Source organism: Neofelis nebulosa, chromosome 13 (assembly GCF_028018385.1).
Source record: "Neofelis nebulosa isolate mNeoNeb1 chromosome 13, mNeoNeb1.pri, whole genome shotgun sequence".
Classification (NCBI taxonomy): domain Eukaryota; kingdom Metazoa; phylum Chordata; class Mammalia; order Carnivora; family Felidae; genus Neofelis; species Neofelis nebulosa.
The window spans coordinates 41612457-41639243 of record NC_080794.1 but is presented as its reverse complement, the minus strand read 5'-3'; the positions used below and the strand labels follow the sequence as shown (position 1 = coordinate 41639243).

Genomic DNA, 26787 nt, shown 5'->3' with positions numbered 1-26787 from the left:
CTCTGCAGCTCTTGGCAGGAACAGCAGAAAATGTACAAAATGGCTTGAGTTTGGGATAGCAATTCAGAGGAGGCGAAGGATTCCATGGAGCTGTTCAGAGGATATTAAAATGAATGGTCGCCAGGTCTAAGATGATAGATGGGGAAGTCAAACCAGTGTTGGGGCTTACAGACTGAGAGTCCATGACAAAGCAGGCAGTTAATCCCTGTGATCAAAGAACAGGGTGTGAAGCAAAAGCGTGGGAGAGCTGAAGCATGGGAGGTTTGATGTGAGAGAGGAGTGTGTGATGAGCTCGGAGAATGAAATATTGCAGATCCTGAACAGAGTTTGGTGGTATTATGCTCATTTTGCATGCGGATTCTGGGTCTAAGGCAAAGCCCATCTGACCACCAGCACCACCAGCACCACCAACAACTGTAATAATAACACTAATGCTTATGAAAGTTTGCTGCCATTGCATGATAGACATTTTGCCAATTGAGACGATAAGGTTTTCACCCTTGGCCACACATTGTATTCATTTGAGAAACTTAAAAAAAAATATCGATGGCTGGGTCGCACCTCAGCAACTGTGGTTTAACTGATCTAGGGTATAACCTGGACATTAGAAGCTTTATAAACTCCCAGATGGTGCAGCCAGAGTGGGAACCACTGCCCGAATTGGTCCTCTGAGGAGGCATATGTGGTAAGGAGGTTACCATTTTGATTGGAAAGGGAGGAAACTGAGGCCTTGAGGGGTGAAGTAATGGTTTTCACCTGGGCCTTCTGGTCTCCCACGGATCCTAAACTTTACTATTTTACTTCCTTAGGACAATGCTGTTGGCTCAGCTTGTTGGTCTGCCTTCTTTCTTTCATATTTTCTGGATGGTCATTAGCTTCCTAAGACTAAAAAAACCTTAAGTGGAGAAAAAGGGGCTTGGGGTTGTGCTGGAGCCCAGGTTCTAGTTTCTACCAACTGGCTGCATTTGTCATCTTGTCTCTATCACATGTCTCATGGTGATAAGCGAAAGATATTAGTTGCCCAGTGGACAGGCCTTCCTCCTGACCACAGCTTTTGGGAGACGGCCAAGCAGAGATCCAGCACTATGCTGCTACTAAACAGCAACGTCGCTCACCCCCAGGGCCAGCAGTGTGCTCCCTAAAGAGCTTGGGTCTCTTTAAGAAGATGGAGTGTGTGTATTTCAACATCGGGGTTCATTTTGGATGTGGTGTGAAGGTTTCTCTGTGGTTCCCTTTCCTGTTACATGCTCCACATTCCTCAGATGCATGCTACCTGTCCCCAAACCCTTATTAAGCACCTGTTGTGTGCTCGGACTGTGCATGGCAGACACTGTTAGAGAGACAGGGATGCGTGAAGCACATTCCCTATCCTTGCAACCTCCAATGCAAATGTGCAACTGCTTCTGAATGCTGGTATATTACCAGGAAAGAATTACAGTCCATGGAGGCAAATATGGGACAGGAAGAGAAAAAGGAAGAGAGTGGGTTTGAGAGACACTTTGAAAAAATGAGTAGGATTTCAGCTGGTAGAACCAAATAGAGCTGGCTGCAGTCAGAGAAAAGAATTGAAGTAAGGGGCAAGGATGCATGGAGATGTGTTCGAGGGACAGGGACAGTGATGAGTACAGTTTGGCTGGAAAACAGGGTATGTGTAAGACAGCAGGGAGGCCTGAGGCAGAAATGTGGGTTAGGCACTGAGGGATATTTTTTTTTTTTTTAATTTTGAGTTATGAAGCTATAATTATTCAGTAGGCACTGGGGAGCTAGAGCAGGTTTCAGAGCAAGAGAGTGATGGGATCAGACCTGAGCTTCAGGGAGATTGATCTGGCAGCCTGTGAAGCATTGTTTGGAGTGGGAAAGAAGAGAATGCAGGGGTCTGGGTAGGAATTGTGGTTATCCAGGAGATCAGGAACCTTGAGCTGGAAACAGAAGAGGAGACTATTTTACTGTGAGACGTAGTAGACGTAAAACAGATTACGTGATTGTCAGCTTCCTTCTCAGTGACAGAGGATAGTGATGAGCTCATAGGAAGAGGCCTCAGCAGGCAGGGCCTGGCAGCGGGAGAAAGTGGTATTGGCGATGTTGGGTTCTAGTCATGGTTCATTTCCATGTAGACTTGGCAGAAAATCCAGGTGACCATGAAATGCAGATGGGTGGAAATAAAGTCCTGCATTCAGGAGAGGGTCACAGCTAAAAGTCTGCCCCATGGCTTATTCTCTATCAGTGGAGTAGAACCTTGGAGAGAGGTATGAGGAAAGAAATGTGAAAAGCAGAAGGATGAGAAGCACCTTAGAAAGGGCAGAGAGGAACATTTGTAGAAGTCAAGGAACCACAAGCTGAGCTGGGCTCCCAACTTCCCAAGGGACGGAGAAACATATGTCACAAACCGGAAATGAATGTCCCCTGCCTGCTTTTCTTCACCCCTCTAAATTTATTTTTCTGTATTCTGTGCCTCTTTATAGCTACAAGTTAAAAAATATATAATGGCTCACACAAACACTCCAATAGACACACAAGCATGTGTGTGTACGCACACCAGCACACATGCATGTGGGCACACACACACACACACACCCAGACCTCCAGCCCTCCGTGACCCTCAGCCACGGTGACACTAAATGATGTCCACACATAAGCAGATGCTCTCCCTTGACTGCATTTCAACAAAAGTTAAGAGCCTCAAGTAGGGAATGACCTTTTTCTTTGGAAGAATGGCCAAGGTTCTTAGAGAGACAGCATTAATTGGGGGCATAGGGCATATCCTAAAGTCTGAGATTTCTTTTCCTGTTCCAGAGAAGAAAATGTGACTTCTCTTTTATCTTTGGGGGAGGCTATGTGGGTTAGGACCTCTAAATTATGGCAGGATTCAAAGGGTCTGGATTCAAAAGGACCTTCCTAAACTAGTACTTCGGGACAAAACCCACAGGATGGAATGTAATGAAGTCCACCGGGCGTTCAGTTTCAAATAATCACTGAAGACGGGTTGCATAAACCTGGCTGATGGAAGTGTAATTTATTTTGAGTAGTGATTGTTTCATCCTGGTCGGTCTGAGAGTGAGTGTGTCAGGAGCTATGAGGGGAAAAACTAACCAACTCAAGAATGCAGCCAAGGAGATGGTCAGAATGGGGAAGCACTAGGACAGCCTATCCCTTGCCAAGCAGTTAAGAGAGTGGGGGGTTAGTGGACTGAAAGGGCCATTTTACCTTCTGCTCCACTGGAAAAACCACGGCCGATGGCTAATGATTAAGGAGAAACAGATTTTAGCCCTGCATAAGGAAGACATTTCCAGAATAGAATGGGCTGCCTAAAAATGTACTGAGCATTCTGTCGCCACAGATCCATTTGCCAAGGGAGAGGTACTGACCTGATCTTTGTGATGAGAGGGACGTCAAACCAGATGAGTTCTTTGGTCCTTCATAACTGAGGGTCTTTGGTATGCTTTTTATGTTTATTACATGGGGATCTGTGTTTTTGATGATCTACATTGTTACTCCAGAGAGAGAGCTATGGCGTTTGGTAGAATTGGGGTTATAATGGGTCTTTTGGTGGAAGCTTCCACATCCTTCCAGAATGGCACTGTCTCTGTGTGTAAGTTGCAGTGCGGTAAGCAGTGCACATCTGGCTTTCCCGTTAATCTGACGGACCACCCCATCTTCAATTCCCATGTCACCCTCAACTTCTGTCCTGCTAGTGTTTCCCCTTTTTGTCCTCCCTGCCTCACCCCTGCACACCCAGGCCACACACCTCCCTGCCCCAATCCCAAACATACCTATGCACATATCCTTATACACATTCTCCCTTCCTGAAACCAGAGAAGCATTTTTTTCAGCTGCTCCCATATGACATTCATTGCCACAATATGGTCTCTCAATTCTGAAAGGGTTGGGGTGGGGGTGGGGGCGGGGAGAAGCCATTTCTCTCTAGCCGCCGAATGAACAAAGCTCTGTGCTAAAATATTTGTCTTCGGTTGTAACTGAAACTGCTGTTGGCTTCAGTCCCCCAAACCAGAAAGACAATTATACTTAACTGTTTCGAGATTTATAAATACCACACTGGAATAGCCTCTAGGTAGTAACTTTAGATACCCAGCCCAATAATTTTCTTTTATTGGTTTGTGATTTAGATCTTATTTTGAGTCCTCTATAATAAGAGTAGTACATTTCATTAAAAGAGCTTACTAACCAATAAAGAAAATCTGGCTTAGGGCTCGAGCAGGTCTCGAGTACAGAAAGGGGCCTGCCCCGTTATGTTTCTGTGGCGGACATTACAAGACGAATCTCAGCACAGGAGTGCACATGTATTACAGCAAAGCACATCTGCAGCTGCTTTCTTCTAAATGACTTCAACTTGGGAGAATTTTTCCTACACAGCATATTTTACCACATGAGAGATCCTCTGAAGACCGCCGTTTACTATTCTGGTAATAGATTCCCAGCGACGAAAACGAGGACACACGAAAAAACAAGAATGACTGTAACAAGAGATGGGAAAGCCTGGACTCTTTGCTCACCCTGTGGTGGTTTGTAGGCCTTCCATAGATGGGGCTCTTCCTTGGGGAGTGGATGTGGGGGATTAAAAATAAAAACGGACAAAATAACGTTTTCCTTTCGACTACATGCAGAGCAGATTGAGTTCCTCTCTCAGGTTGTGCCCAGCTTGGGACAACTGCAGTGAAGGAAAATCTTAGCTTCGGAGACAGAAAACAGATGTGGGGTGGTGCTGGGTTTGGGCTGAACTCATCGTCCTCACATCAGGCTTTACTCCTTAAAACCTGCGTGTGTAGTTAATGCCTCTTTTTAAAAATTGTAGGCCCTCTTTTTTTCAGTTGAGTCATGCACCAGGGACACTCATATGCACTATCTCAGTTACTCTTCCTGATAACCTGTTAAGGCGGAGGTCATCTATCTCCATTTTACAGATGAGAAGACTAAGGCCGAGGAAACTGCAGCAGCTTCCCCACAGTCTCATAGTGCGTCAAGGGCACGTGGAGTTGAGGCCCAAATTGTGTGATTCCAAAGCCTGTGCTTTTCTTACCACCTCAGTCAGCCCCATAGAAGAGAATAAGTGTTATTCTCATGAGAACAGGCCTCAATCCGTACGTCTGCTTTTAACGGTCATGGAAGCATCCCTGGGCATGCTAAATGTCTCTTTGCACCCAGAGACTCAAGGGTCTTTTTAACATTCTTATTCTGTGCATCCACATTTTGTAGGTCCCTGGCCCTCCTCCCCTCAGCAATCAGAGACACTGGGATTCTCTTGGTTCTGGTCTTCCTTGCTACAATAGCTAAACAAACAAGAGTAGAGTTGAGAGAAATATCAAGAACTCTGCTTAGCCTGCCTCTGTGAGCAGTTTAATTGTTGCAGCTTTTTCCCTGTTATTATAGATTTGCTTTTGGAGCTGTCAGAACAAAGGTGGAAAGTTAGAGACCCCTGATATTGCTCTCTGTTGTCCAGACACTTACAAAATATTTCCAGGTTTTATCGATTCATCTCACTCTCCAGGTGGAAGTTTCCGTAAAAGGCAGTAGATGAGAATAAACAGACCACTCTAGCCCCCAAAGCCTAGGATTTCACATGGTGTGTTACACTCGGAAAATGGTCCAGATAAATTGTCCTTTGGGAGGGAAGTGTGACTGTATAATCAAAGAAAAGTAAAAGAAGTCTTGTCATCCCGTGGACTCTCTAAGGCCCCAGATGAGATTCTGGATAAGGATGGGTCCATCAAGAGTTCTTTTCCTGAGCATTACTTTGGTTTATACCCCATGGCTGAGATTAGTGTCCCCACTCTTTCCATGGTCATGCTGTCATGGAGCTAATGGGATCGATCCATAGACAGAAATGACACAGACATATAAAATAAGTTGTATGGCACAACTTGAATACACATATTTAATGATATGGGGCCTGCATCATTCCAGAGTAGCTTGTAAAAGGCATGGTGTGAGTCATTTGTAATTTTCTGAGGCATGAGTTTAATCCATATGCTGTAAAGATAACGTGCGTGCCCTGAGCCGGTAGATGAGCCTAACCAACCATCCAAGGGAGTTTTGTCTTAACCCATCTATGTATAACCAAAAAACTCATTTGAAGTCCTAAAACCTTTATTTCTTGTCTTAAAAATGGCCTTGCAAAAAAACACTGATCTATAAATGACCTTAGTTCTGGATTTATAGAGTATTTAGGAGCGTGGATGGTCCTTAAGTATTTCAGTCAAACTTCATGGAATGTTCTGGTGGAAATCATTTCCCAATTCTAGAAAAGCAGTCATTGAGCATCTTGTTACATATCCCCAGTAAAGAGTTTCTACCAGCTATAAGAGCCACAGGGATGTCACCACATAGTGTGTTAAGAGAAGCCAGGGGCCGTTTTGGGCTGCAGTGGTTGGGGGCAGGGGCTCCAGAATAAGTGAAGTTCAATTTGAAAATAAGTATGATTATCATAAGTAAAGGGGCTACAGGCAGGTGGAAGAGGCTGAGGCTAAGTGAGAGAAGGCACATAAACAAGAAAGGCCAAGTGTAGTTCAGGCAGGGGCACTTAGCTATCTGTCTGCTGATGATAGAACAGAGGGACATTAATGGTCTCAGGGTGTCAGAGGAAAGGAGGTAGGTGAGGTCACGTTAATTTGGGTGGGACCTCAAAAGAATGGCCTGGTCTATCACCTTACTGATCTCCCCACTCCCGCCAACTGTCAGAAATGCATTTAAATGCTTAGCACAGCACCTCCCACCTACTAGATGCTTGTAGAGGTTTGTGGAGTGAACAAATGCATGAATACTCCTAATATCTGTTGTTTGCAGCCTGCCCTATCTTCGTTTGCCCTCAAATGAGACAAAGCAGCTCGATACTTTGCTAAAAACCACATACTTTCCTCCCCGGCTTCAGTCACTCTCCATTCCTTTGACTGCTGAGCAGTAGGCAAGGGCTACAAAGATCCAAGATGTTGAACTTGTCAGGCTTGTCCAAACGTTCTCTAGTAAATCACCCCAATCCTGGAACCTTTACTAATAGCTCGTGATCCTCAACCTTGCATTGGCCTCACTGCGGGTAGTGTTGCACAATACCAGCCCAAGGCCTAAGGAGGCTGTAGGACCGAGACCTCCAAAGTTCAATGAAGGGCAGAAACCATCTCTACTTTCTGCTCCAGGGAGCTTTGAATGGTTCCTTAGAGCTTTCCTGGCCATGTGGAGATGGGCACTCCTTTTAGCAGCAGACTAGCCCATGTCGCCCTAATACCTGGGCAGGAAGAATTCAGCAGATGGGTTTTGTCACTCTAATTCATGGTGGCGAGTCACAAATGGGGCTGTCAGAGTGATGACACAATTTTTTTTTCAATATATGACACAATTAAATAGGGTCAGAAACCACGTCCTTCACAACCACACATGGCAGCCCTGAATGAATGGATATAAAACACTTAGTAACTGAGATGTAGTAAGAGATCACGCAACATCAGCTACATTTGTTACTATTATTTTTGGAGAGTTTTACTATTTTCTTTCCTTTGCTCCCCCAAGATAACCAATAGCAAGATAAGAATTATCCCTTTGTACCTAGCAGCCAGAATAGCTGTTGATTGTGCTTGTCAATAAATACGCGTAGAAAACAAAACACACCTTTGGGAGGTGAGAAATCCAGGAACAGTAGATTTACAAAAGCCTACAGAGGAGTTGAGGAAAAACTGGGACACATTGACAGTGACCACTGAGATTTTTCCTCCATAGACAGGCTAGTATGGCGCCACATGATGGGGCTTCTCTATGAAGCAGAGAGGCTAGGTCTCAGCTCACTGAGGTTCTGGTAAAATGAAACTATCCAGAGTTGCTACTGTCAGAGTAGGGCCCATACTGCTCCGACTAGATGATAGGTTATACCTATCATTGCCCCTTGGCCTCTTTTCACCTCAAAAAAACTAATTTTGGCTCTCAGCCAGAAGATCTGAGGAACTTTGAGTTTTTAATTGGGGAAGGGGTCTTGGATCCCTTTAAGTGCCTAATAAAATGATGGATCTTCTCTTTGCCCCTTCCTTTACCTCCCCAGAGTTGTATGCAGAAATATTTGCATATGGAGGTAACAAGTTACCTAGCCTAATGGGTTTTCCACCTTAGCTTCACATTGCAATCAACCAGGAGCTCTCAAACCTCACTCAAGCCACATCCCACAGCGATTGCACCAGACTCTAGACATAGGATGCAGGCATCAGAGATTCCAAGGTGCAGCCTGCATTGAGAAGTACAGACTGAGCCTCTTTACTCAAGGTAACCATCCGTGATTCTCACATGGGACTGCTGGTTCAGTAAGCTTCCATCTCCATGGAACTGGCAGCCTCCCAGGGTTGCTTGCGGGGAAGTTTGGAAGGCATATCATGGACATTATAAAAATAGGAACTATGGGAGAAATGAACTTTGACTCGTGAACTTCCAGGTGGTTCCCAAATATACACCGTCCTGATCCGCAAGGAGTGGAGAAAATAGACCAGGGGAATGTGCATGGGAGAGGTCAAGGCAGGTAGGTGCAGGTAGTTTTCGGGATGCTTAATCAGCAGTATAGGAAATGGAAGAACTTTGAAAATCAATCAAACCCCTGGGTATAATGACAGAGAAGTAGACTAAATAATGGGAACGTCATGGTTGAAGTTTCAAACTTAATCTATAAACCTACTTTTAATGGGCCCCCAGGTGATTGTGAATTCAGGGTGGCTTTCTTTGTATTGGATTACATGAGGCTGTTCCATATTTCTAAGAGAAGTCCAGGTGTGTGTCTCATTTTATTTATTTATTTATTTATTTATTTATTTATTTATTTTTATTTGCATTTAGGATTCCATAGACTTTTTTTTTCTAAAGTCTTCTTTTTATGAGCATTAATTATATACCATGCAAGGAAGCAATTGCCTCTATGTTATGAAATATTAAATCAAAATGCTTCCTGTTCCCAGATGTCCCAGAGATAAATACGGCAGTATTTTGAAGCCCCTCTTGGAGCTGTTTTGCCTGCAAATTTATTGTTTTGTCTCCATTTTCAGAAAGCCCTGTTTTCTGTGAAGTATAGCACTCTAGGTAGTTTTTAAGGCGCAAACTCCTCTGGAGTTGCCTGTGTCGGCAACAACTCTTATGTAGATGGCACACGAGGGATGGCGCACTGATCGGCTCCTTTAAGATGACAAATGGGCAGAGAGTGTTATTGTCTTTGATTGCACGCCTTACATCATCTGTATGTAGGAATAAAAGGGCCATACTTTATCTTTAGCCATTTTATAAATATTTAAGCCCTTATAGCTGCCTAAAGATATTAAAGCATATTTTACAGTAGTCGGAATATAAATATTATATATAGCGCAAGATACCAAAGTAGTTTAATGAATTCATAATTTTCTGTTCACATTTATTGGAATGTGTTTTATGTTCCAAAAGTTCCATTTAAAGAATAAGATACATTCTGCTTTCTGACAACACACCAAGTGTGGCCACATTTCGGGTGGGGTCTCAGTTCCAGTGTCTACAGAGGCTTTCATTAAAGAGGCAGAAAGGCAGGAAGTCAGGGCACTGGGATATATTTCCTCAATCTCTCCATTTAAAAAAAAATATATATAAATAACTTTGAATAAACAATTCTGGTGCTTATTTAAATTACAAAGCCTTCCAAAGAGAAAACTTTTTATAGCCCCTTTCCTCTATTTCAAGGAGATTAATTCAAAAAAACCTAAGTAAGAGCAATAAAGATGTAGTTTGCAATTTTCCTGTCCTCCCAACCCACCCCCTTTTATAAACCCTGTCGGCCAGGATACAGCCTGATTCAGGGTATTGATTTCAATAGTGACTTCCCAGTGCTTTCTGAACATTTCTCCTTAAGTTAAAGAATTCCTTCCAGCTTCCTCCTTCCTTCTCCTAAACGCAAGAGTGACAGGGAGAATATCACTGCATCTCGTTTCAATTTTCTAGTGAAATATAAAGACTTTCCTCTTTAATATTTCACAAAGTTTCTCCAGTTCCCAGTGGGAGTCCATGCTGGGTAATGTTTGCTAATTACCAACAACAAAACTAGACATACAACGCTGGTAAATTACCTGACCCTTTCCATTTTAATGAGACAACAAGGATTTCGCGAAGTGATGTTGTTTCACTGGTTAATGGTGTCAGCAATGTTGTAATTGTGGGTTGAGACGCATTAGCTGAACAACCACATGTAGAAAGGGCTTTCTCTTGACAAGCCCTTTGGAGACTAGAACCATATTATCATTAAGCCTTTGTCATTTGCATGCTGCTAATCACTTACTTTATTATCCAGAGTATCCATTGTCTTTCTTTAATTGCTCTTTAAATTAAAATTAAAAATAGTTCTAAAGCCCACAATGGCTGGGATAGCATCTTGATTATGAAGATAACTTCAAGAAAATGGAACAACTGGTAACATATTGCTGGGATTATGAGAGAGTCCCACTGTTTCGTACCATGCCTGCAGGCCCCAGGAGCCTAATTGTGGCGGTTTCTCTTCCTTTAGCCCATACTGTTTGTTTAATAAATGGTTATTTATGGCCTTTTTGGCCATTATAGCAACTTTGGAGAAAGTACATCCTTCTCATTGGTTTGAGCACTGCAATTTCATTCTCCGGGCAAAGGTATAAAATACAACTGAAAGGCAGTTTCTGTACTAGAGCCTCTGAAAAAAGATCCTCTTGATTCTCCTTGCTTGTTTATTCTGTCTGTACACACTTACTTTTAAAATTTGGGGTCATGAAAGAGACCTAAACCTTGGAGCTAAAAAGGACCTTAGAGTCATCCCCATTTCCCAGGTGAAGAAACTGAGGACCAGAGCAGTTGTTATAACTATAATCACAGAGCAGGAGATGAACCGGATTGTCTGTTACTGAGTGGAGTGGATGCAGGGCTCCTGATTGGAAGATCGTGCCTTCTGGGTTACTCCTGAAAGAGGATATGATGTCATGTTGTGAATTGTGATGTGCAAGTGGCAGGGTTCTCATGGTGCACTTAGTGTGTGTCTCTTGTATGCATCTGTCAGTATGTTTGTTGCTAACGGACTGTGTGCTAGGATACTGGAAGAAAAGGTTCATGTCTTCTGCATCCTTAAAAAAACAACCCCATGGGGGTGCCTGGTGGCTCAGTCTGTTAAGTGTCCAACTTCAGCTCAGGTCATGATCTCATGGTTCATGAGTTTGAGCCCCACATCAGGATCTCTGCTGACAGCACAGAGCCTGCTTCAGATCCTCTGTCTCCCTCTCTCTCTGCCCCTCCTCTGCTCTGTCTTTCTCAAAACCGAATAAAAACATTTTTTAAAAAACCCATGAATGACTCTGCAGTCATTCCTGAATACCAAGGGATTAAACCCAGAGTTATCATGGTTCCATTGTCATATACAGTGCCCTCAGAATTAGGATGATAGTTTTTGAGAACCAGAAGGGATTGGGCATTGCCTTATCTGCCTCAAATTTACAGAAGGGAAAACCGAGTTTAGATAAAACACTGAGTCCTTCTAAGTTCTCATAGGGAGTTAAGGATTGACCTTTGATTCCCTGTCCATTTCTTTGTCAGCATTACCAATCTATTGTTGACGACATTCATCATCATCATCATCATCATCAAAGTTAGTATTCATAAAGTGCTCACTCTGTTCCAGGCACTCTTGTAAGCAATTTACCTGTATTATTTAACTTATTTAATCTTCATGACGTACTACTCTCCCACTTTACAGATGAACAGACTGAGACGCAGAATTTAAGAAAATTTCCCCAAATCACAAACTAGAAACTGAACAAGGTAGCACTCACACGAACACAGTCTAGCTCCAGAATTCAAGTTTTCAACCACAGTGTTATGGTTCATTTCAGATTATGGTCAAGGGATATTGATCATGGTGTAAATGACTTTTCAAAATCAAATTAGCACCAATCGACATCTTCTTTAGTGAAGATTGGTGTGGATTGGGAATACCTGACCCTAGTTATATATTCATCTGCCAGCCTGAACATGTATGCAGGAAAGCCTTTAAAACTTAAAAGAAAAAAGTTTACTGTGCTTTCTTTTAAAGGACTTTCAAATGTTTAGAACGTGGACTGTTCTCTCAGGCCAGGCGTCCTGTCTTGAGAACCTTTCAGATACAGCTGTCTCTGACAGAGAAAGTTGCCGGAGATGGGATTCTGCTTTTCCTGAACTGTGTTCCCTTGGATCACTTGGCAAAGCCATCTCTTACAGCTCCTTAATTTTCTGTGCTCTTAAGATACGGATGTTTTAGTTTGCCTGTGATTTCCTAGCTCTGGTTTTTGCTATGCTGGCCGTTGGTTCCCATTAAACCAAACAACTGGGGCCCATTTGGCATTTGGTGTTTTAAAAGTAAACGGACACTTGAACTACATGACAAATGCTGAAAAACAAAGCCCATAGCATTGAGAACATAAAGAAACTGTTTATAATGTAAAGGTGGTTACATTTTCAGTCAATCTATCACTTTAATGAGCTCTTTGCATTTCTTTGATTAATGCTCACAAAAGGGGGAGAAAAAAATTGATGTAATGGAAACAAAATGAGAAAACACAGGGGAGGTTTCTGTGTGTTTTATTAGTATCCGCTGCATATCACTGTCTCACAATGTATACGTCTACCTTTTCCCTGGCATAGCACACGTCTCGTTTACTGGAAACAGGATCCAGCATAAAAGAGGGAACCCTGTATTAGTGGCAAAACAGCCTTTGACCTATTGTGGTGGCAGCAAAGAGGGAGGGTCCAGAATAGGAATTAGGAATTAATAATAGTAATAAAGAAAAGGCTGACATAGTCCATGCCATATCAAAATGAAGAATCTGATAAGTAGGAAGACTAAAAATAGGACACATTAAAGACACTTAAAAAACATTTAAACATTAGAATGTAGTGATTAGTTCATAATTACTAGTGATTTATTTGCTCAGTTTAAAATAATAAATAAAGAAAATGGGAAAAGTACCGAAAAAGACATCTTCAGGAAGTATCTGAAGGGGGGAGAGAAGTTAGTCAAGGCAGGCTTCCTGGAGGAGGTATTGGAAGAGAAGAGAGGAGACGGCATTTCTGAAGTGAGTGAGCCTTGGTGGGAGCAGGGATGAGAATCAGCAGGTGCCACTGTGTTGGAAACACAGTTTCCTCTGTGTTGGAAACCACTTCTGACTGTTCCTCCCCTTGACCATGAGTCCAGTGCTCTTTAGAGCCCTGTGAGCATTAGCCATCCTTTCTCTGAGTTTGAGTGGCTCTTGTAAAGTGATTGGAGGTTGGCATAGCAGAAAACGGGATCCTTGAAGACTCGCTTTTTAATATGTAAACTTCAACTTGTTATTTCCACCCCAGAACCTCCGTTTCCTCAAACTGAGGATCTCAAAAATAACATTTAAAATCTGTGTCACTCAACAGGATGAGTCCATCTACCATATCCAATCAGCTGCTCTCAACTCATAAAGATCACATGAAGTTTTAAGGTTTCAAGCTCTTTTCTTTTATCAATCTATAATTTTGATAATTATCCATTGATCATTTTTTCTCATTGCACAAATAAAATATATTCATTTAAGAAAATTTAGCAACTACATATAAACAAAAAGAAGAAAACACACATTCTTCATACTTTACCACTTGGACATATTAGTATTGACATACTAGTCTTGCTTCTGTAGATATGAATATTTCCCCCTCAAAAAGGGATCGTATATATTAGTATATGACCTGTGTTTTTCCACAAATATTTTACCATGACCATTTTCTATGTTAGTAAATATTTTTCTGCTTTATGTTTAGTGGATCATACTTCTCATAATCAGTTTCCTAATACTGAACATGCCTATTGTTTTCAACTCAACATTGTTACTTAATGACCACAAATGAAGACTGTTGCAACCAGATCTTTAATGTGAAGAAATTATGACTGTATGTGCATATTTTTAGAAGTGAAGTTGCTTAGGCCAAAGGGCACATAAAATTTTAACTCATTTGATTCGTATCGCCAAAGTTAATCTTATTTTTAAGTTGTAAGATGAATTCAGAGAGGGTAAAAAGCAATCGAGAAGTTGTGGAAAATTCACTATGACACTATGAGCTCAGGGGCAAGTGAAGACATTAGACCATATGAATCTTAGGTTTATTTCCAAATCTGTGGTCTTAGTTGTGTTTGAGTTGTGACTAATTTTTTTCCCCTCCCTCTCTCCTTCCCTCCTCCCTCCCTCCCTCCCTCCCTTCCTTCCTACCTTCCTTCCTTCCTTCCCTCTTTCCTTTGAGAGATAGATACTGGAAACAGTAAGCTCTTTAGGCTTATTTTAAAAGGAAATTGTCTGCGTAATGAAACTTAATGAGCAAACAGCTATGAGAACGTGGGTTGGTTGGTTGGTTGGTTGGTTGGTTTAGTCTGCTTTGGTTTGATTCAGACCCAAAACACAAACTCTAAAAAAAGTGAGGTATTTTACACAATGGGTGAGCCAACTCCCCAAGGCATTCATCGAACACAGTCTCTAGAAAAAAATACTGCTAAAAATATCAATGTCACTTACTGTGAATAGAGGAAATGGAGGGTGACGCTGACCCACGTCTTGTGCTTGGTCACTGGAAGTGAAAAGGAAAGCTTGAATAAAGAAAGATACAACCATTTGTTTTAATACAACATCAGACATGCATGAGCTATTTCACCATGCAAACAGATATTTGGGTACTGTACCATTTGGAGCATTTTGGTTGGAAAACATAGAGGTTCAACTCAAAAAGGCTTAAATAAAAAAGGAGTCATAGAACTGAGGTGCCCATGGCTTCAGACATGTGAGCCCATGAGCTTGAGTGATGTCAGAACTCTGTCTCATCCTCTTCCCCTCTTGACTTGTTTGCCCCATCGTGGGCTAAATGGTCACCCACAGCCCCATACTTACCTCCTTCTGGCTTTGCAACAACAACATCTTTAACATCTTTTACATCAGAGAGAGATGGGGAGAACATGGCTTGGCCCCAGCTCGGGGGACAGGTTCATCTTAAACCAGCTGTGTGCCCAGGATGATGGGCCTGTGAAGTCACACTGTCTGGCTTCACATCCTGCTGACCCTGTGAAGTCACACTGTCTGGCTTCATGTTGTCACTTCTGTGCCAGGCTGGGGACGGGGTTGCCCTCTCCCTCTCCCCACCAAACACTGTGGAATGGGTTCCTTATGTGGAGAAGGACTTGGAAGAGAGCAGATAATCAACTGTCCTTCTTCTGCCACCAACTGGTTCTGTGACCTTGGGCACAGTAACTTCTTTGCTCTGAGCCTTGGTTTCTTCATCTCTGAAATGGAGAGATTGATTAGAGGATTTCTAAAGCTCTTGAATCTCTAGCATAGAGTGATTGGTAAAGAGGCAAAGGAGACCCAATTGACTCCAAGCATGTGAGTTTTTGGTTGAAATTTCCCCCCCATCCACACAGCTCCCCAACATTGCCCTCCAGCGCCCTGTCTCAGGCTAGCACACCTCAGGCTCCGAAGGGAAAAGTAAGGGTGGGAGTACCCTTTGGACAGGGTCAGAAGATGCCGCCTCAGTAAATCATTGTTTTTTATTGAGTCAACACTGGTCAGCTGCCTGACCTTCATGACTCTAGGACTCCAACTTTGTGGGAAACCCTGTTACAAGGTTAAACTGAGGCTTTCTCTGGACAGGTTGCTCTTGCAGACTTTTCCAAAAATCTATCTTCCAAATCAAGCCTAGGCATGTAGATTTTCCCCCTACAAGTTAGAAAGCAATTGTGCTTCTGTAGGTGGAATTTTCTTGACTTCAGCTGCTGAAGAATTTGTTGGAATACATACTGCAAAATCACTGCTGTGGCTATTACTGTTCTTGCTCAGGGGAGCTATTCAGATGCCTCATTTATTGGAGCTTAATAGATTAAAAGTCCAAATTGAGTCTCATGATATAAGCCTAATCAAGTTCTAATCTGCATAATTTTCCCATAAGCAGCAATGGGAAATTTGGATAATTTATGTTTCAACAGTTGCCAATCATGTGTTAAATAGCATTGTTGCATTTACTTATCAAAATATTTTTATTGATCTTCACTTCATCTGACATTTCACTTTGGGATTTTTTTTCTTTTTTTTTTTTTGCCTGGCATTAACAGGAAATTTAATTCATCTCATAGATGATGTAATATGAGATGTTTCTCTTGATTTTAACATGTCTTTATAGATCATTTTTAACGGTGATCTTTTCCTTTTACAACTTCATATTGAATACCTGTCTCAGCAAACCTAGATGACTTGGCCTAATTTATTTCCCTAGTTTAACGTAGCATATGGATTTCTAACCATCATTTATATGCACACAATAAAAGATAATTTGGCCCACCATTTGAACCAATTCCTTTATGTTAAATCTATGGGGGCGGGAGAGGCACTTACCTTCATTTCTCCATCTATTCTAGGGGAGGTGATTGATAAGAATTTCCATCTCTCTCTCCCTGAAAAGGCTTGGGGATTTAACTAGGGGAGATTTAGAAAGTACTTTGTGTTTTCCCCCATGGAAAAGGACTGTAATAAAGCATTTATTATATGTACCGAATTGTGCATGCTACTGTACCAAAGCAAGTTAGGCATAACTACAATGGGTCCCAGTTGTTATCTGCTATTGTTTAAAAGTGAAAACAGCAAAAGAGTAGGACTGGCTCGGGCCTCCAACTTACCTGCCTGGATCAGCCCCTGAGAAGGAGGGAGCATCTCACACAGGGAGAAGGCAACATGGGCATGGTTATCCACGGGCTGTGACGTCAGACTGCCTGGCTCAACTCCCAGAGCCTCCATTTCTTAACTGGTTGTGTTTGAGGAAGTTCTTGGACTGTTCTGAATCTTATTTTCCTTATCTACAAAATGGGGATGTTAACAGTGCCTACATTCATAGGGTTGTTCAGAGGAATAAATGAGGTGGCCCATGAAAAGCTCTTAGTGCAGCTATAACACATATTGTAAGTCATGGCATTTCATTTCAATTCCCTTGGGTGCAAATGTGAGATCTGCTAATTCCTAGATGTGTGCCCCAGGGCTGATTACTTACCTTCTCTGTGCTTTAGTTTCTTCGTCTGCCAAATAGTTTTATCTACATAAGATGGTTTTGAGAACTAAAGTTACTCCATGAATAGAGTTTAGAATATAGTAAGCACTCAATAAATGTTGGCTTTTTTTTTCTTGAGGTTCTTTTGAAACTTATTTTCTTCATGCCTAATTATCTTAATCAGTCTAAATCTAGAACTTTTGTTTTGAGTTCCATATAGACAGTGATGTTGAGTCTTTCTCATTTTCGAATGCACTCACCTCTGCATTATCCTGGAATCCCACCCATTTCTAGCATTCCCTATGGTAGATCTTGTCTGAGCCACAGCTTTTTTTTTTTCCCCTACAACCACATGGTGTCTCTTGGACGCTGCACATAGATGCATGCAGTAGGTACCCAAAACAATTGATTTTTAAAATGACACCTGGGTGATCTCCTTTTTATCCCCTTTCTGTCTCTTCTCCTTCAACTTCTTAGGAATAGCCCAAATGTTTGTTAAATTCTTTAACTGGAAGCCACCCTAACTGAAATGGCCTTGTCTAATTTAACTAAATGTCACTTAAATTACTTAAGATAACTTCCCTGGCAGGGGCTGAGTCCTGCCAGCTCCTGGAATAATTAATAACATGAAAAGAACATCACACGCTGCTGATTCTGTTCATCTGAACGTAACAGTAGCACATATGGTTAGGAACACAAATACTGGAAAAGAAAGCAGAGAGTAGCAAAAACCATTTTAGGAGCCTTAGAACTCAAGAGAGGAGTTTATATCCCTAAATAATTAAGAAAAGTGGGAGGGGCACCTGGATGGCTCAGTTGGTTGAGCATCTGACTCCTGTCATGATCCCAGGGTCATGGGATTGAGCCCTGTGTGGAGCTCCATGATGAGTGTGGAGCCTGATTAAGATTCTCTCTCTCTCTCTCTCTCTCTCTCTCTCTCTCTCTCTCTCTTCCCTCTTTCTGTCTCCCTCTGCCCCTCGCTCCTGCTTGTGTTCTCTCTCTCTCAAACTAAAAAATATATAAACATAAATAAAAAATAAGTGGGAGATTACATCTGGAAAAAGAAGTCTCCAGAGAGATTCTACAGTTGCTATAAGGAATTAAGAAACTTTCCTAGTCTTTCTTATCAACTGGCCCCCAGTTTTCCCCATACTTAAAAAAAAATCCTAACCAGGGTGCCTGGGTGGCTCAGTCAGTTGAGCATCCGACTTCGGTCAGGTCATGATCTCACAGTTTGTGAGTTGGAGCCTCGGATCGAGCTCTGTGCTGACAGCTCAGAACCTGGAGCCTGCTTCAGATTCTGTGTCTCCCTCTTTCTCTGCCCCTCCCCCACTCATGCTCTGTCTCTCAAAAATGAATAAACGTTAACAAAAAAAATTTTTTAAATAAAAAATAAAAAAAATCCTAACCATCCATACACAAAATCTTCATTCCTTAGATATATTGGAATTCATTTTTATCACTGAATTCATCTGATTATTTCTACCAAAATGTATTCATACTGCTCATTGCCCTCCTTTTACTTTTCTATGGTTTTCTCTATGTGAAAATTCTTTCTAGAAAATATGTTAAACCTTCCTCAATTCTTTATCCATAGGGAACAAGTGGCAATGGATGCTGCACCTATCCACAAATATTTATTGTGTACCCAGTGAAACAGTAACATCAGTTGTCCAGTGTTTGAGTACTTGCTTTATACTAGACATTATACTAAATGTTTTTAATGCACTATTTCATTTTATCCTTCTAATTTCCCTATGTAGAAGACACTTCCAGTGTATATACAATGAAACAGAGGCTTACAGAGAGAGCTATGCTCACAGTTATGTGGCTCATAAGTAGATGAGTCAGTACTTGAACCCAAGACATCTGACTTCAAAGTCCATACTTCTAACTATTCCACACTGTTTCTTGTCTACAGGCCAGGAATTCCAAAGACGATCTGGGAAAGTTTTATTTATTTATTTATTTATTTTAATATATGAAATTTATTGTCAAATTGGTTTCCATACAACACCCAGTGCTCATCCCAAAAGATGCCCTCTTCAATACCCATCACCTACCCTACCCTCCCTCCCCCCCCATCAACCCTCAGTTTGTTCTCAGTTTTTAAGAGTCTCTTATGCTTTGGCTCTCTCCCACTCTAACCTCTTTTTTTTTTTTTCCTTCCCCTCCCCCATGGGTTCCTGTTAAGTTTCTCAGGATCCACATAAGAGTGAATACATATGGTATCTGTCTTTCTCTGTATGGCTTGATCTGGGAAAGTTTTAAAAAGATGGAAAACCCAGTCTCTGTCCTAAAGTTCTCATACAGCATGTGAAGTGAGCATGTTTAGCAGAGGGGCAATGTTGGTCCCATTTATGCCTAATGCCAAAAGAATGGAAAGGTAACATAAGGCCCTTACATCCAGCCCTGAGGATTAGAATGGGGAAGGGCCTTCAATTTTAGGAGATCAGGTAATCTTTGGAAGTCATTTGTAGCCTCAAACTTGCCTCTTGTGTCCATGCTTAACAGAGAGAATGGGGGCACATCTAAAGAATCAGAAGACCATCTTGGTAAGAGCATGGGCTGTAGGTGATTGAACTCGAATCCTTTCCTGGTTGAGAACTTCTCATCCTATCTCTCTGATGCCAATATTCTTAGTCACCTCTTCTGGCAAAATAAGTGCTGGTTTCTAAAATTAATTTCGCAAGTGTTAGTTTAACTAATGAAAGGAGAGTTTGCCAGTTTCACTCTTCTCCAGGTGTAGATTATGATCCCTGGAGTAGGTTCCATGTGCCAGCACGTTCACATGCATAACTGGAGCACTGTTTTATGGAGAGAGACTTCAAGTTCAACCAAAGATGTATCCACTGCAGCAAACAGTAATGGTGGGGAGCAAGACAATCAAGAAACGTGGACACAATTTGGACCTGTCCCTTTATCAACTGCTGCTATGATGAATGGGGTAGATGCCATCAAATGTCATTAAGGGCCGGATTGCCTCATCTCTTCTGAAGGAAGGTGCCTGAATTACTCTTTTCTCCAAGGTCATTTAGGGAATCTGGGTCAGTCCTGCCATTTCAAACCACAATTTTCCCATATTAGGACCTCTGAGAGAACAATGTTAATGAATTCTGTTTATCTTCAACACAACTCTACAGGAAAGGAACAGGAAAAAGATGAAATCTGTTTCTTTTGTCTTTGCTTTTTGCTTTCAAAAATGTGTGGCTAGAAAACTAGCAAAAGAAAAAGAGACATTATCATTGCTGAAGTTTTCTTGCCAACAAAAGCACCCTGTTCTTGGGGTTATGCATAGGAGAGAGAAGGACTTTTAATGGAGAGATGTCTTTGGACACCCACCATAGTTTGTCAGTTGCAGATGCTAATGGAACCAGGCTTGGCGACTGAAGGGGAAAATGGAATATGAAAGCAAAATGGAATAGGCCTATGAGGCAAGCATGTCATTTCTAAATGAAGGTTTCATGCAAAGGAGTTGAGTCTTTTCACAGCTGAAAATGGAATCTTTAAATAAGATAAAATAAAAGGATGCTTTGGCTTGTTGCGGGTTCTGTAATGAAATACAGTTTTCCTAATACCGTGTGACCTGCATTTCTCCCTGTTTTATGGGTGCTATTCCTTGACGTACAAACCCGTATTTTCTCAAGTCAGCATTTGATGATGGATGTCAAAATACAGGCCATGTATTATGCATATAGCATTACCGATTTAAAGTGTTTACTTGTCAAGTTGAAGAAATTCAAAAACGTCACATCCACTGAATCCGCACAGCTGCCACTTGCAGTTTTTCATGCTTTTGAATGAAACTTCTGATGAAAACAGTTTAGTTTTCCCCGTCGCTATTCTGGGGAAGAAAACAGCTAGCCTTTAAAATGCATGTTCTCGGTGATGCGGTTGGCTGAAAAACACGCATTCCAAAGTTTAGAAAGATGGACACTGCATTGTCATTTGAAATTACTTCCCCTGTGCACAGTCTATCAACACAAAGAATAAAATTAAGTGCAATCAGAGAATGAAGAGTAAATAAAACTTTTTTTTCCTTCTGAAAGTATGGCATTCCATAGTATAAAATTTATACACGAGCGAGCAGAAAATAGGAAAAAACCCTTTCATATTTTTCTGGCATTTCATGCATTATGCACCTCCAAAACAACAGGCAATTATTGAGCACCTGTCATTTCATTCCTGATAGATAGAGCTTCACACATACCATAAACCAGAGTGAATCCAACCTTGCTACGTTCCTGGAGAGTAAGTTCGGCATGTTGCCACACAATCTTTTTGGAATTTTGTCCTTGGGAACTTAGCAAGTGACTCTGTATCTATAAGCCCCTAATTCATTGATAAGTCTGTATAGCCAATCCACCAAGGGCAAAGAAGAGAAACTAAAGAAAATGTGAACGTCTATCTGCCTGTCCTGTAAGGTTGGGGAGGAGATTGGGTCTCAACAACCAGCATGGAGCTCTTGGTACCACTTACCAGGTGTTTTACTTGATAAAATTAATTTTCACCAAATGAATATATTGAGGTAAATAAATGTCTCAGGTTTATAGGTCTCTATGCACATCTTTAAAGAGGCAGCCATTAAGCCTAGCTGGGATGATTTCTCACCCTCACTAAATTTGAACTTATGGTTAGGCGAGGCTCATTCTTGTATGTACTTGGGATTTGGGTCTGAGAAGCTCAAACTGCAAAAATCAGAAACCAAGTAGGCTACTTTCCAATTTACTATGCCCATGTTTACCTTATGAAGTCTGTGTTAGGCACGCTGGGAGGTTCAAGGGTCCACTATAAGCTCGTGGCATATGCAGCAGTCAGGATGATTTCAGCTGCAAGTAAAAACAAAACAAAACCAAATTCCTCATTTTTGGCTTAAACAAAAAGGAAAAATATGTACAATTGACCTTTGAACAATGAAGGAAGTTTAGGGGTGCCAGCCCTCCTGCATAGTTGAAAATCCATGTGTAACTTTTGAGTCCCCAAAAACTTAACTACTAATAGCCTACTGGTGACTGAAAGCCTTACTGATAGCATAAATAATCGATTAACCTACATTTGGTATGTTATGTGTCTTCTGTACTATATTCTTACAATGAAGTAAACTAAAGAAAAGAAAATGTTATAAGAAAGTCAGGATCTTAAATTGTGTGTGTGTGTGTGTGTGTGTGTGTGTGTGTGTGTGTACAAAACCAATCTACCCTACCTCAGTATATTTTACCATAAGAAATTATATATATATATATATATATATATATATATGTGTGTGTGTGTGTGTGTATACATATATATGTATATATATACACACACATACATATTATATATAATTATTATATATAAAATATATACATAATCTCATCATATTGTATATTAAAATCTCATTTGTATATACTGTGTATAAAGTCTCACGTAGTAAGAATCCTGAGGTCAATTGGTTTTGGCTCTAGGGCTGGTTAATTTGGGAACTCAAGGATATTTCTTTCTATCATTAAGGCTGTCCATCATTCAGTTCAGCCAATGTCATTTAGTTGGTCCTCAGCTGGTGCCCATCCTTGTTGCAAGATGGCTGCCATAGTTCTAGGCACTACAGGTACCAGAGCAATGTCTAGTGAATTAAAAGAGAATCTCTTTGTATGTGACTCTTTTTAATAGCAAAGAAACACTTCCTAAAAGTCCCCGACAAATTTCCTCCCATTTCCCTTTGGCCAGAACCTATCAAAAACCCTGGCTTGAGTCACTCACTGGCAAGAGAATAAGTAATCAGTTGGTTTAAGATAATAGTCAGGATAGGTTAGGTTATGCTGTGGTAACAACAACCACACAAACCCTGGTGTCTTAAAGCAACACAGATCACCTTTTCACTCACTCCGAATGCTTTTGGGTCTAGGTTACTGTCCAGGGCTGCTGCCCAGCCTTCATCTCCATAGTAACCCATATTCCCATGGTTGCCACAGTCTGGAAAAAGAGGCAGAAAGTCAAGTCAAATATTTGTAACAGAAGTGATGGTGTACATTGTTCTGTTCACTTTTCATGGGCCAAAGCATCTCCTGTGTCACACAGAAGCACAGAGTACAGTCTTCTTGTCTGCCTAGAGGGAGAGGGGAACAAAAAATCTATGAGCAAGATCAGTAATTGGTGTCGAGACTCATTTTTTGGGAACTATAAGGCAGGTTAGAATTATTTATAATGGCCTCCTACTTTGTGCTTCATGAAAACAACACATCAGAGCTTATCCTGGGAGTGCTAATTGTTGACCTGTAAATAAAACATAAGCTACTTTTTTTATTATGTATATATATAATATTCATATTATTCCCAAGCTTTCCATGTCTCTGACTTTTCTTCCTTCTCTTTCTTTGTCACTAGGGTTCACACCTCCAGGAATGGACAGATCCTCTCCAGATAACAGCCCAGTGCACGGGATGTTACGCCAACCATCCATCACGACTGGGGTCAACATCCCTATCATCACTGAACTAGGTAGGGGTGAAAGTCAGCTTTGGGTAGATTTTTTTGTACTCTTTTCCAACCATGTAGGATATGAGGAAGTTGTCCTATTTCTTAGCTCCTTCAGCATAGTGGGCTCTAGTAGGGTTTGTTTGGGGGGAGGTGGAGAAAGGTATGAGTAGCAATGTGACAGATTACCAAAAGGAAAACTGATCTATCTTTCCTCTGAGAAGAATAGACAGTTTCCTTCGTGCTGGTCACTATTCTCAAAGCAGCTTGAGATGACGGATTTGAGATTGGGGCATAAATTAGGGAAGGAGGAGGAAAGGAGGAAAGGCATAATCCACGGACTCTGCCTGGTGATTTTCATTGGAAGCACCTCAAGACAGCTCCTACAATCAGAGCCCTCCCACTGAGGTACAAAGCCTCAGGACTAAGCCAAACCCATTTTGAGAACTGGGTGGAGGCGTTGGGCTAATGTGTAATAACCCTCCATTTAATCTATCCTGGTTGAACTTCTCAGCTAAAGGTCATTTGCAGTGAATGTCACTCAGGCCTAAAGTAGGATGGGGTTTGGAGGGCCATGATTATTGGCCAGTGGAACCCAACTTTTAACCTGGCTGTGACAGTTTTTCCTACCATTTGTGAATTTACAAAACTGCTGAGTGGTGTCTTCCCCCCAAGACAATACTAACCACCTAAGGTGCTGGGTCTCTTTACGTTACAATGTTTCCTCTGTTATTCCCTCACTCTCTTCTTTTTCTGTACTTTCCTCCACTCCCTTTCCCCAACCCTTAAATGCTGTATCCAATTAGCTAAACCTGGCAAGTTGCCTTTGGTATCAGTCAATCAGGAAAAAAACAGTGGGACGCACATTCTAATGATAACTGAACTGGGTAAGAAGCACTGTTTTCCTTCACATCAGTATCTCCTTTTGTTCCGTGGTTGGTGTTTCCAACTATCATCGGCTTGTTTTTTTATTTCACCGGCTGTAACAGAAAGACTACCCCATGGCACTGCTTTGAATGTGTTTTATTTGTGGCTCTGGTTGGAATCGACTGTCTTGTTCTGGCCTTTCTTAATGATTTTTTTCCCCACACAGCATCAGTAAACCTTTGATCACACCCATCTGACCTGGCAGTTGTTTCCAAAGCATCTTTGCTCTAATTCATTTTCTTTGGCCTGGGCCTTTTTTTTTTCCTTTTTTTTCTTTTCCATGTGTCCCCCTGCTTCCCCGCCTTCTCCCTCATATTCCTCTTCCAACATACTGTCAGTTTGACTGACATGTCTTCACAGCTCTCAGAGGAAGCCAAAGGAGAAATATAAAAATTTTAAGACAAACCTAAGACGGAGCCTTCCCTCCAGCTGTTTATTTTCCTTTATTCTGACTTTATTTGCCTTCCCCGCCCCCCCCCCCCCCCCCACCACCACAAGGCCTTTTCTCAGAACCTCTGGTTCTGAAACCATAAAAATGCAGCCAGCTCCCAGGGGACCTTTTCTTACAAAAGGCAAGATTTCAAGAAGGGTGCCAAGGCTGAGGTGAGCCACCACTGAGGCACAGTCCTGCTCTCTGACCCCCATCCGGCCTGGCCCAGAGCCTCAGGGAGATTCAGAGTGGACTCACCGGGAAGATGAAGGGTTCTGGTCATGACTACATTTGTCAGGCCCTTCACACTTCCCCATGACTTGGTTAATAACTCTGTAAAAGGCACCCATCAGCAGCAGGTCTCAGAACTGGGGATTGATCTTCTAAATAGAGACAGCAAATGTGCCACTCTGCAGAGGGGGTGGATAGAGAGGTGGGGAGCACCTGCCTTCGAATGACTCACGAATGAAACGAACATGCCATTCTCGTGGCCCCCAAATATATTTCAAAATAAGAGAGCAGGCTTTTAACACAGTAATCTTGCTTGTGAGGTGTCTGGAAACTAAGGAATAAATTGTCCACCATTCAGCACTGCATTATTGGAGACGTAGCTATTTATCAGGACAAATTCACTCAGGTCAAGGAGGATTGCACTATTTTCTGTTTCCAACAGTAGGAGAGGTATCTTTTTCATGTTTAGAGAAGTTGGCTAAAAGCCTGGGTTTCGGGATTGCTCTTCTCAGAACCATAGGGTTGTAAGAGACCCAGAAAGCGTGTGCAGCCGGGATGGCAGGTTGGAAAATTCATCCAGATATCTCCATCTCAGAAACCTTTAGTGGCACTTCAAAATCATCACTGCCAGGAATTTCTTTTTCTGTTTGGAATTCATGTGCCGCCAGCTAACTAGGATATCTTTATTTGTGATTAGTAGGAGAGAAAAGAAAAGGCTGGGTGGCCCAAATCGGAGGCAACAATGCAGGCATTCAGTTAGCATAATGGAATCTCCTGAGCCTTTGTTCCTCACCAGATCTCTTCTGGGAGCTCAGAGAACCTTCCGTGTGTTCACATCATCCTTACCTTCTGCCTTAAGCCTTGTTTTCCTAGTGCTCATACCACGTTTGCAAGTACACCATCATCCACCAATCACTTGGCCTCCCTGCGTCCCCACACATATCTACTATTTACCTTCATGTTCTGAGTCACGTTCCACATTATGCCAACCAGTAGAATGCCTTCTAAAAAGCACAGGGGATGCTAGCACCAAACATGTTTTAAAAACTGTGTAGTATATTCCAGTCTTCACCCACTTGGAGAGTTTCAGTTGATGTTAGTGGATTGAAGGCTCCCAGAAGTTCCGCAAGAAGGAAATTTGTTTAAAGCTATTTCACCTGCTTTCCAGTTCTAGGAAACTGTACAACATTTGGGGAGGGATTAAAAAAAAAATCCCTCTTAGCATCCACATAATGACTGTTCTGTGAAATAGGCTTTGGATAACACTGTCTGCTCTCCCTCTGAGACTATCCCAGAACAAAACACAGGATTTTCAGGGAACCCTGGTTCCTGCCCTGGAGCTCTTTCCCAATGACTGAAATGCCTGGCTCGCTGACAATCTACTCGTGTCTCCCTACTTGTGGCCACATCCCCTCCAAGTCTAGTACCTCCCGTTCCCCGTGGTCTTGAAAAGAGGTAACAGATGCTATAGCTTTTGGAGTGTCAGTGCACATGCTGTCCTTGGCTATTCTAAGTAATTGAAACCACACTCCTCTGAGTATTGTCCAGAGTTCATATTTCTGATCCACAAAGCAAGAAGTCTATACTGTAGCCTCCAAGATACTTTTGGGTAAATGGAGGGAAGAGAGGAAAAGCTACCATATGGCCCCAGTAGGGTCTCTCAGCAAGGTCTTTCTTGCTTCCGAGAGAGGCAGAGGGAAGCTGGGAATTTTCGTAAT

General features: G+C 41.9%; 1 protein-coding gene across 27 annotated transcripts in view; it reads left to right on the top strand.

Moving 5' to 3' along the window:
* KCNMA1 (potassium calcium-activated channel subfamily M alpha 1) overlaps positions 1–26787 on the top strand; it is a 739425-nt gene that overhangs the window by 668179 nt on the left and 44459 nt on the right. For 15 of the 27 annotated variants that reach the window (XM_058696801.1, XM_058696777.1, XM_058696776.1 and 12 more), the window contains one exon: positions 23392–23505. In XM_058696801.1, coding sequence (XP_058552784.1) covers positions 23392–23505 — 114 coding nt within the window. Of the gene's footprint in view, positions 1–23391; positions 23506–24287; positions 24369–26787 lie in introns of all 27 variants that reach the window. The other 12 variants (XM_058696774.1, XM_058696780.1, XM_058696775.1 and 9 more) reach the window with 1 other exon arrangement.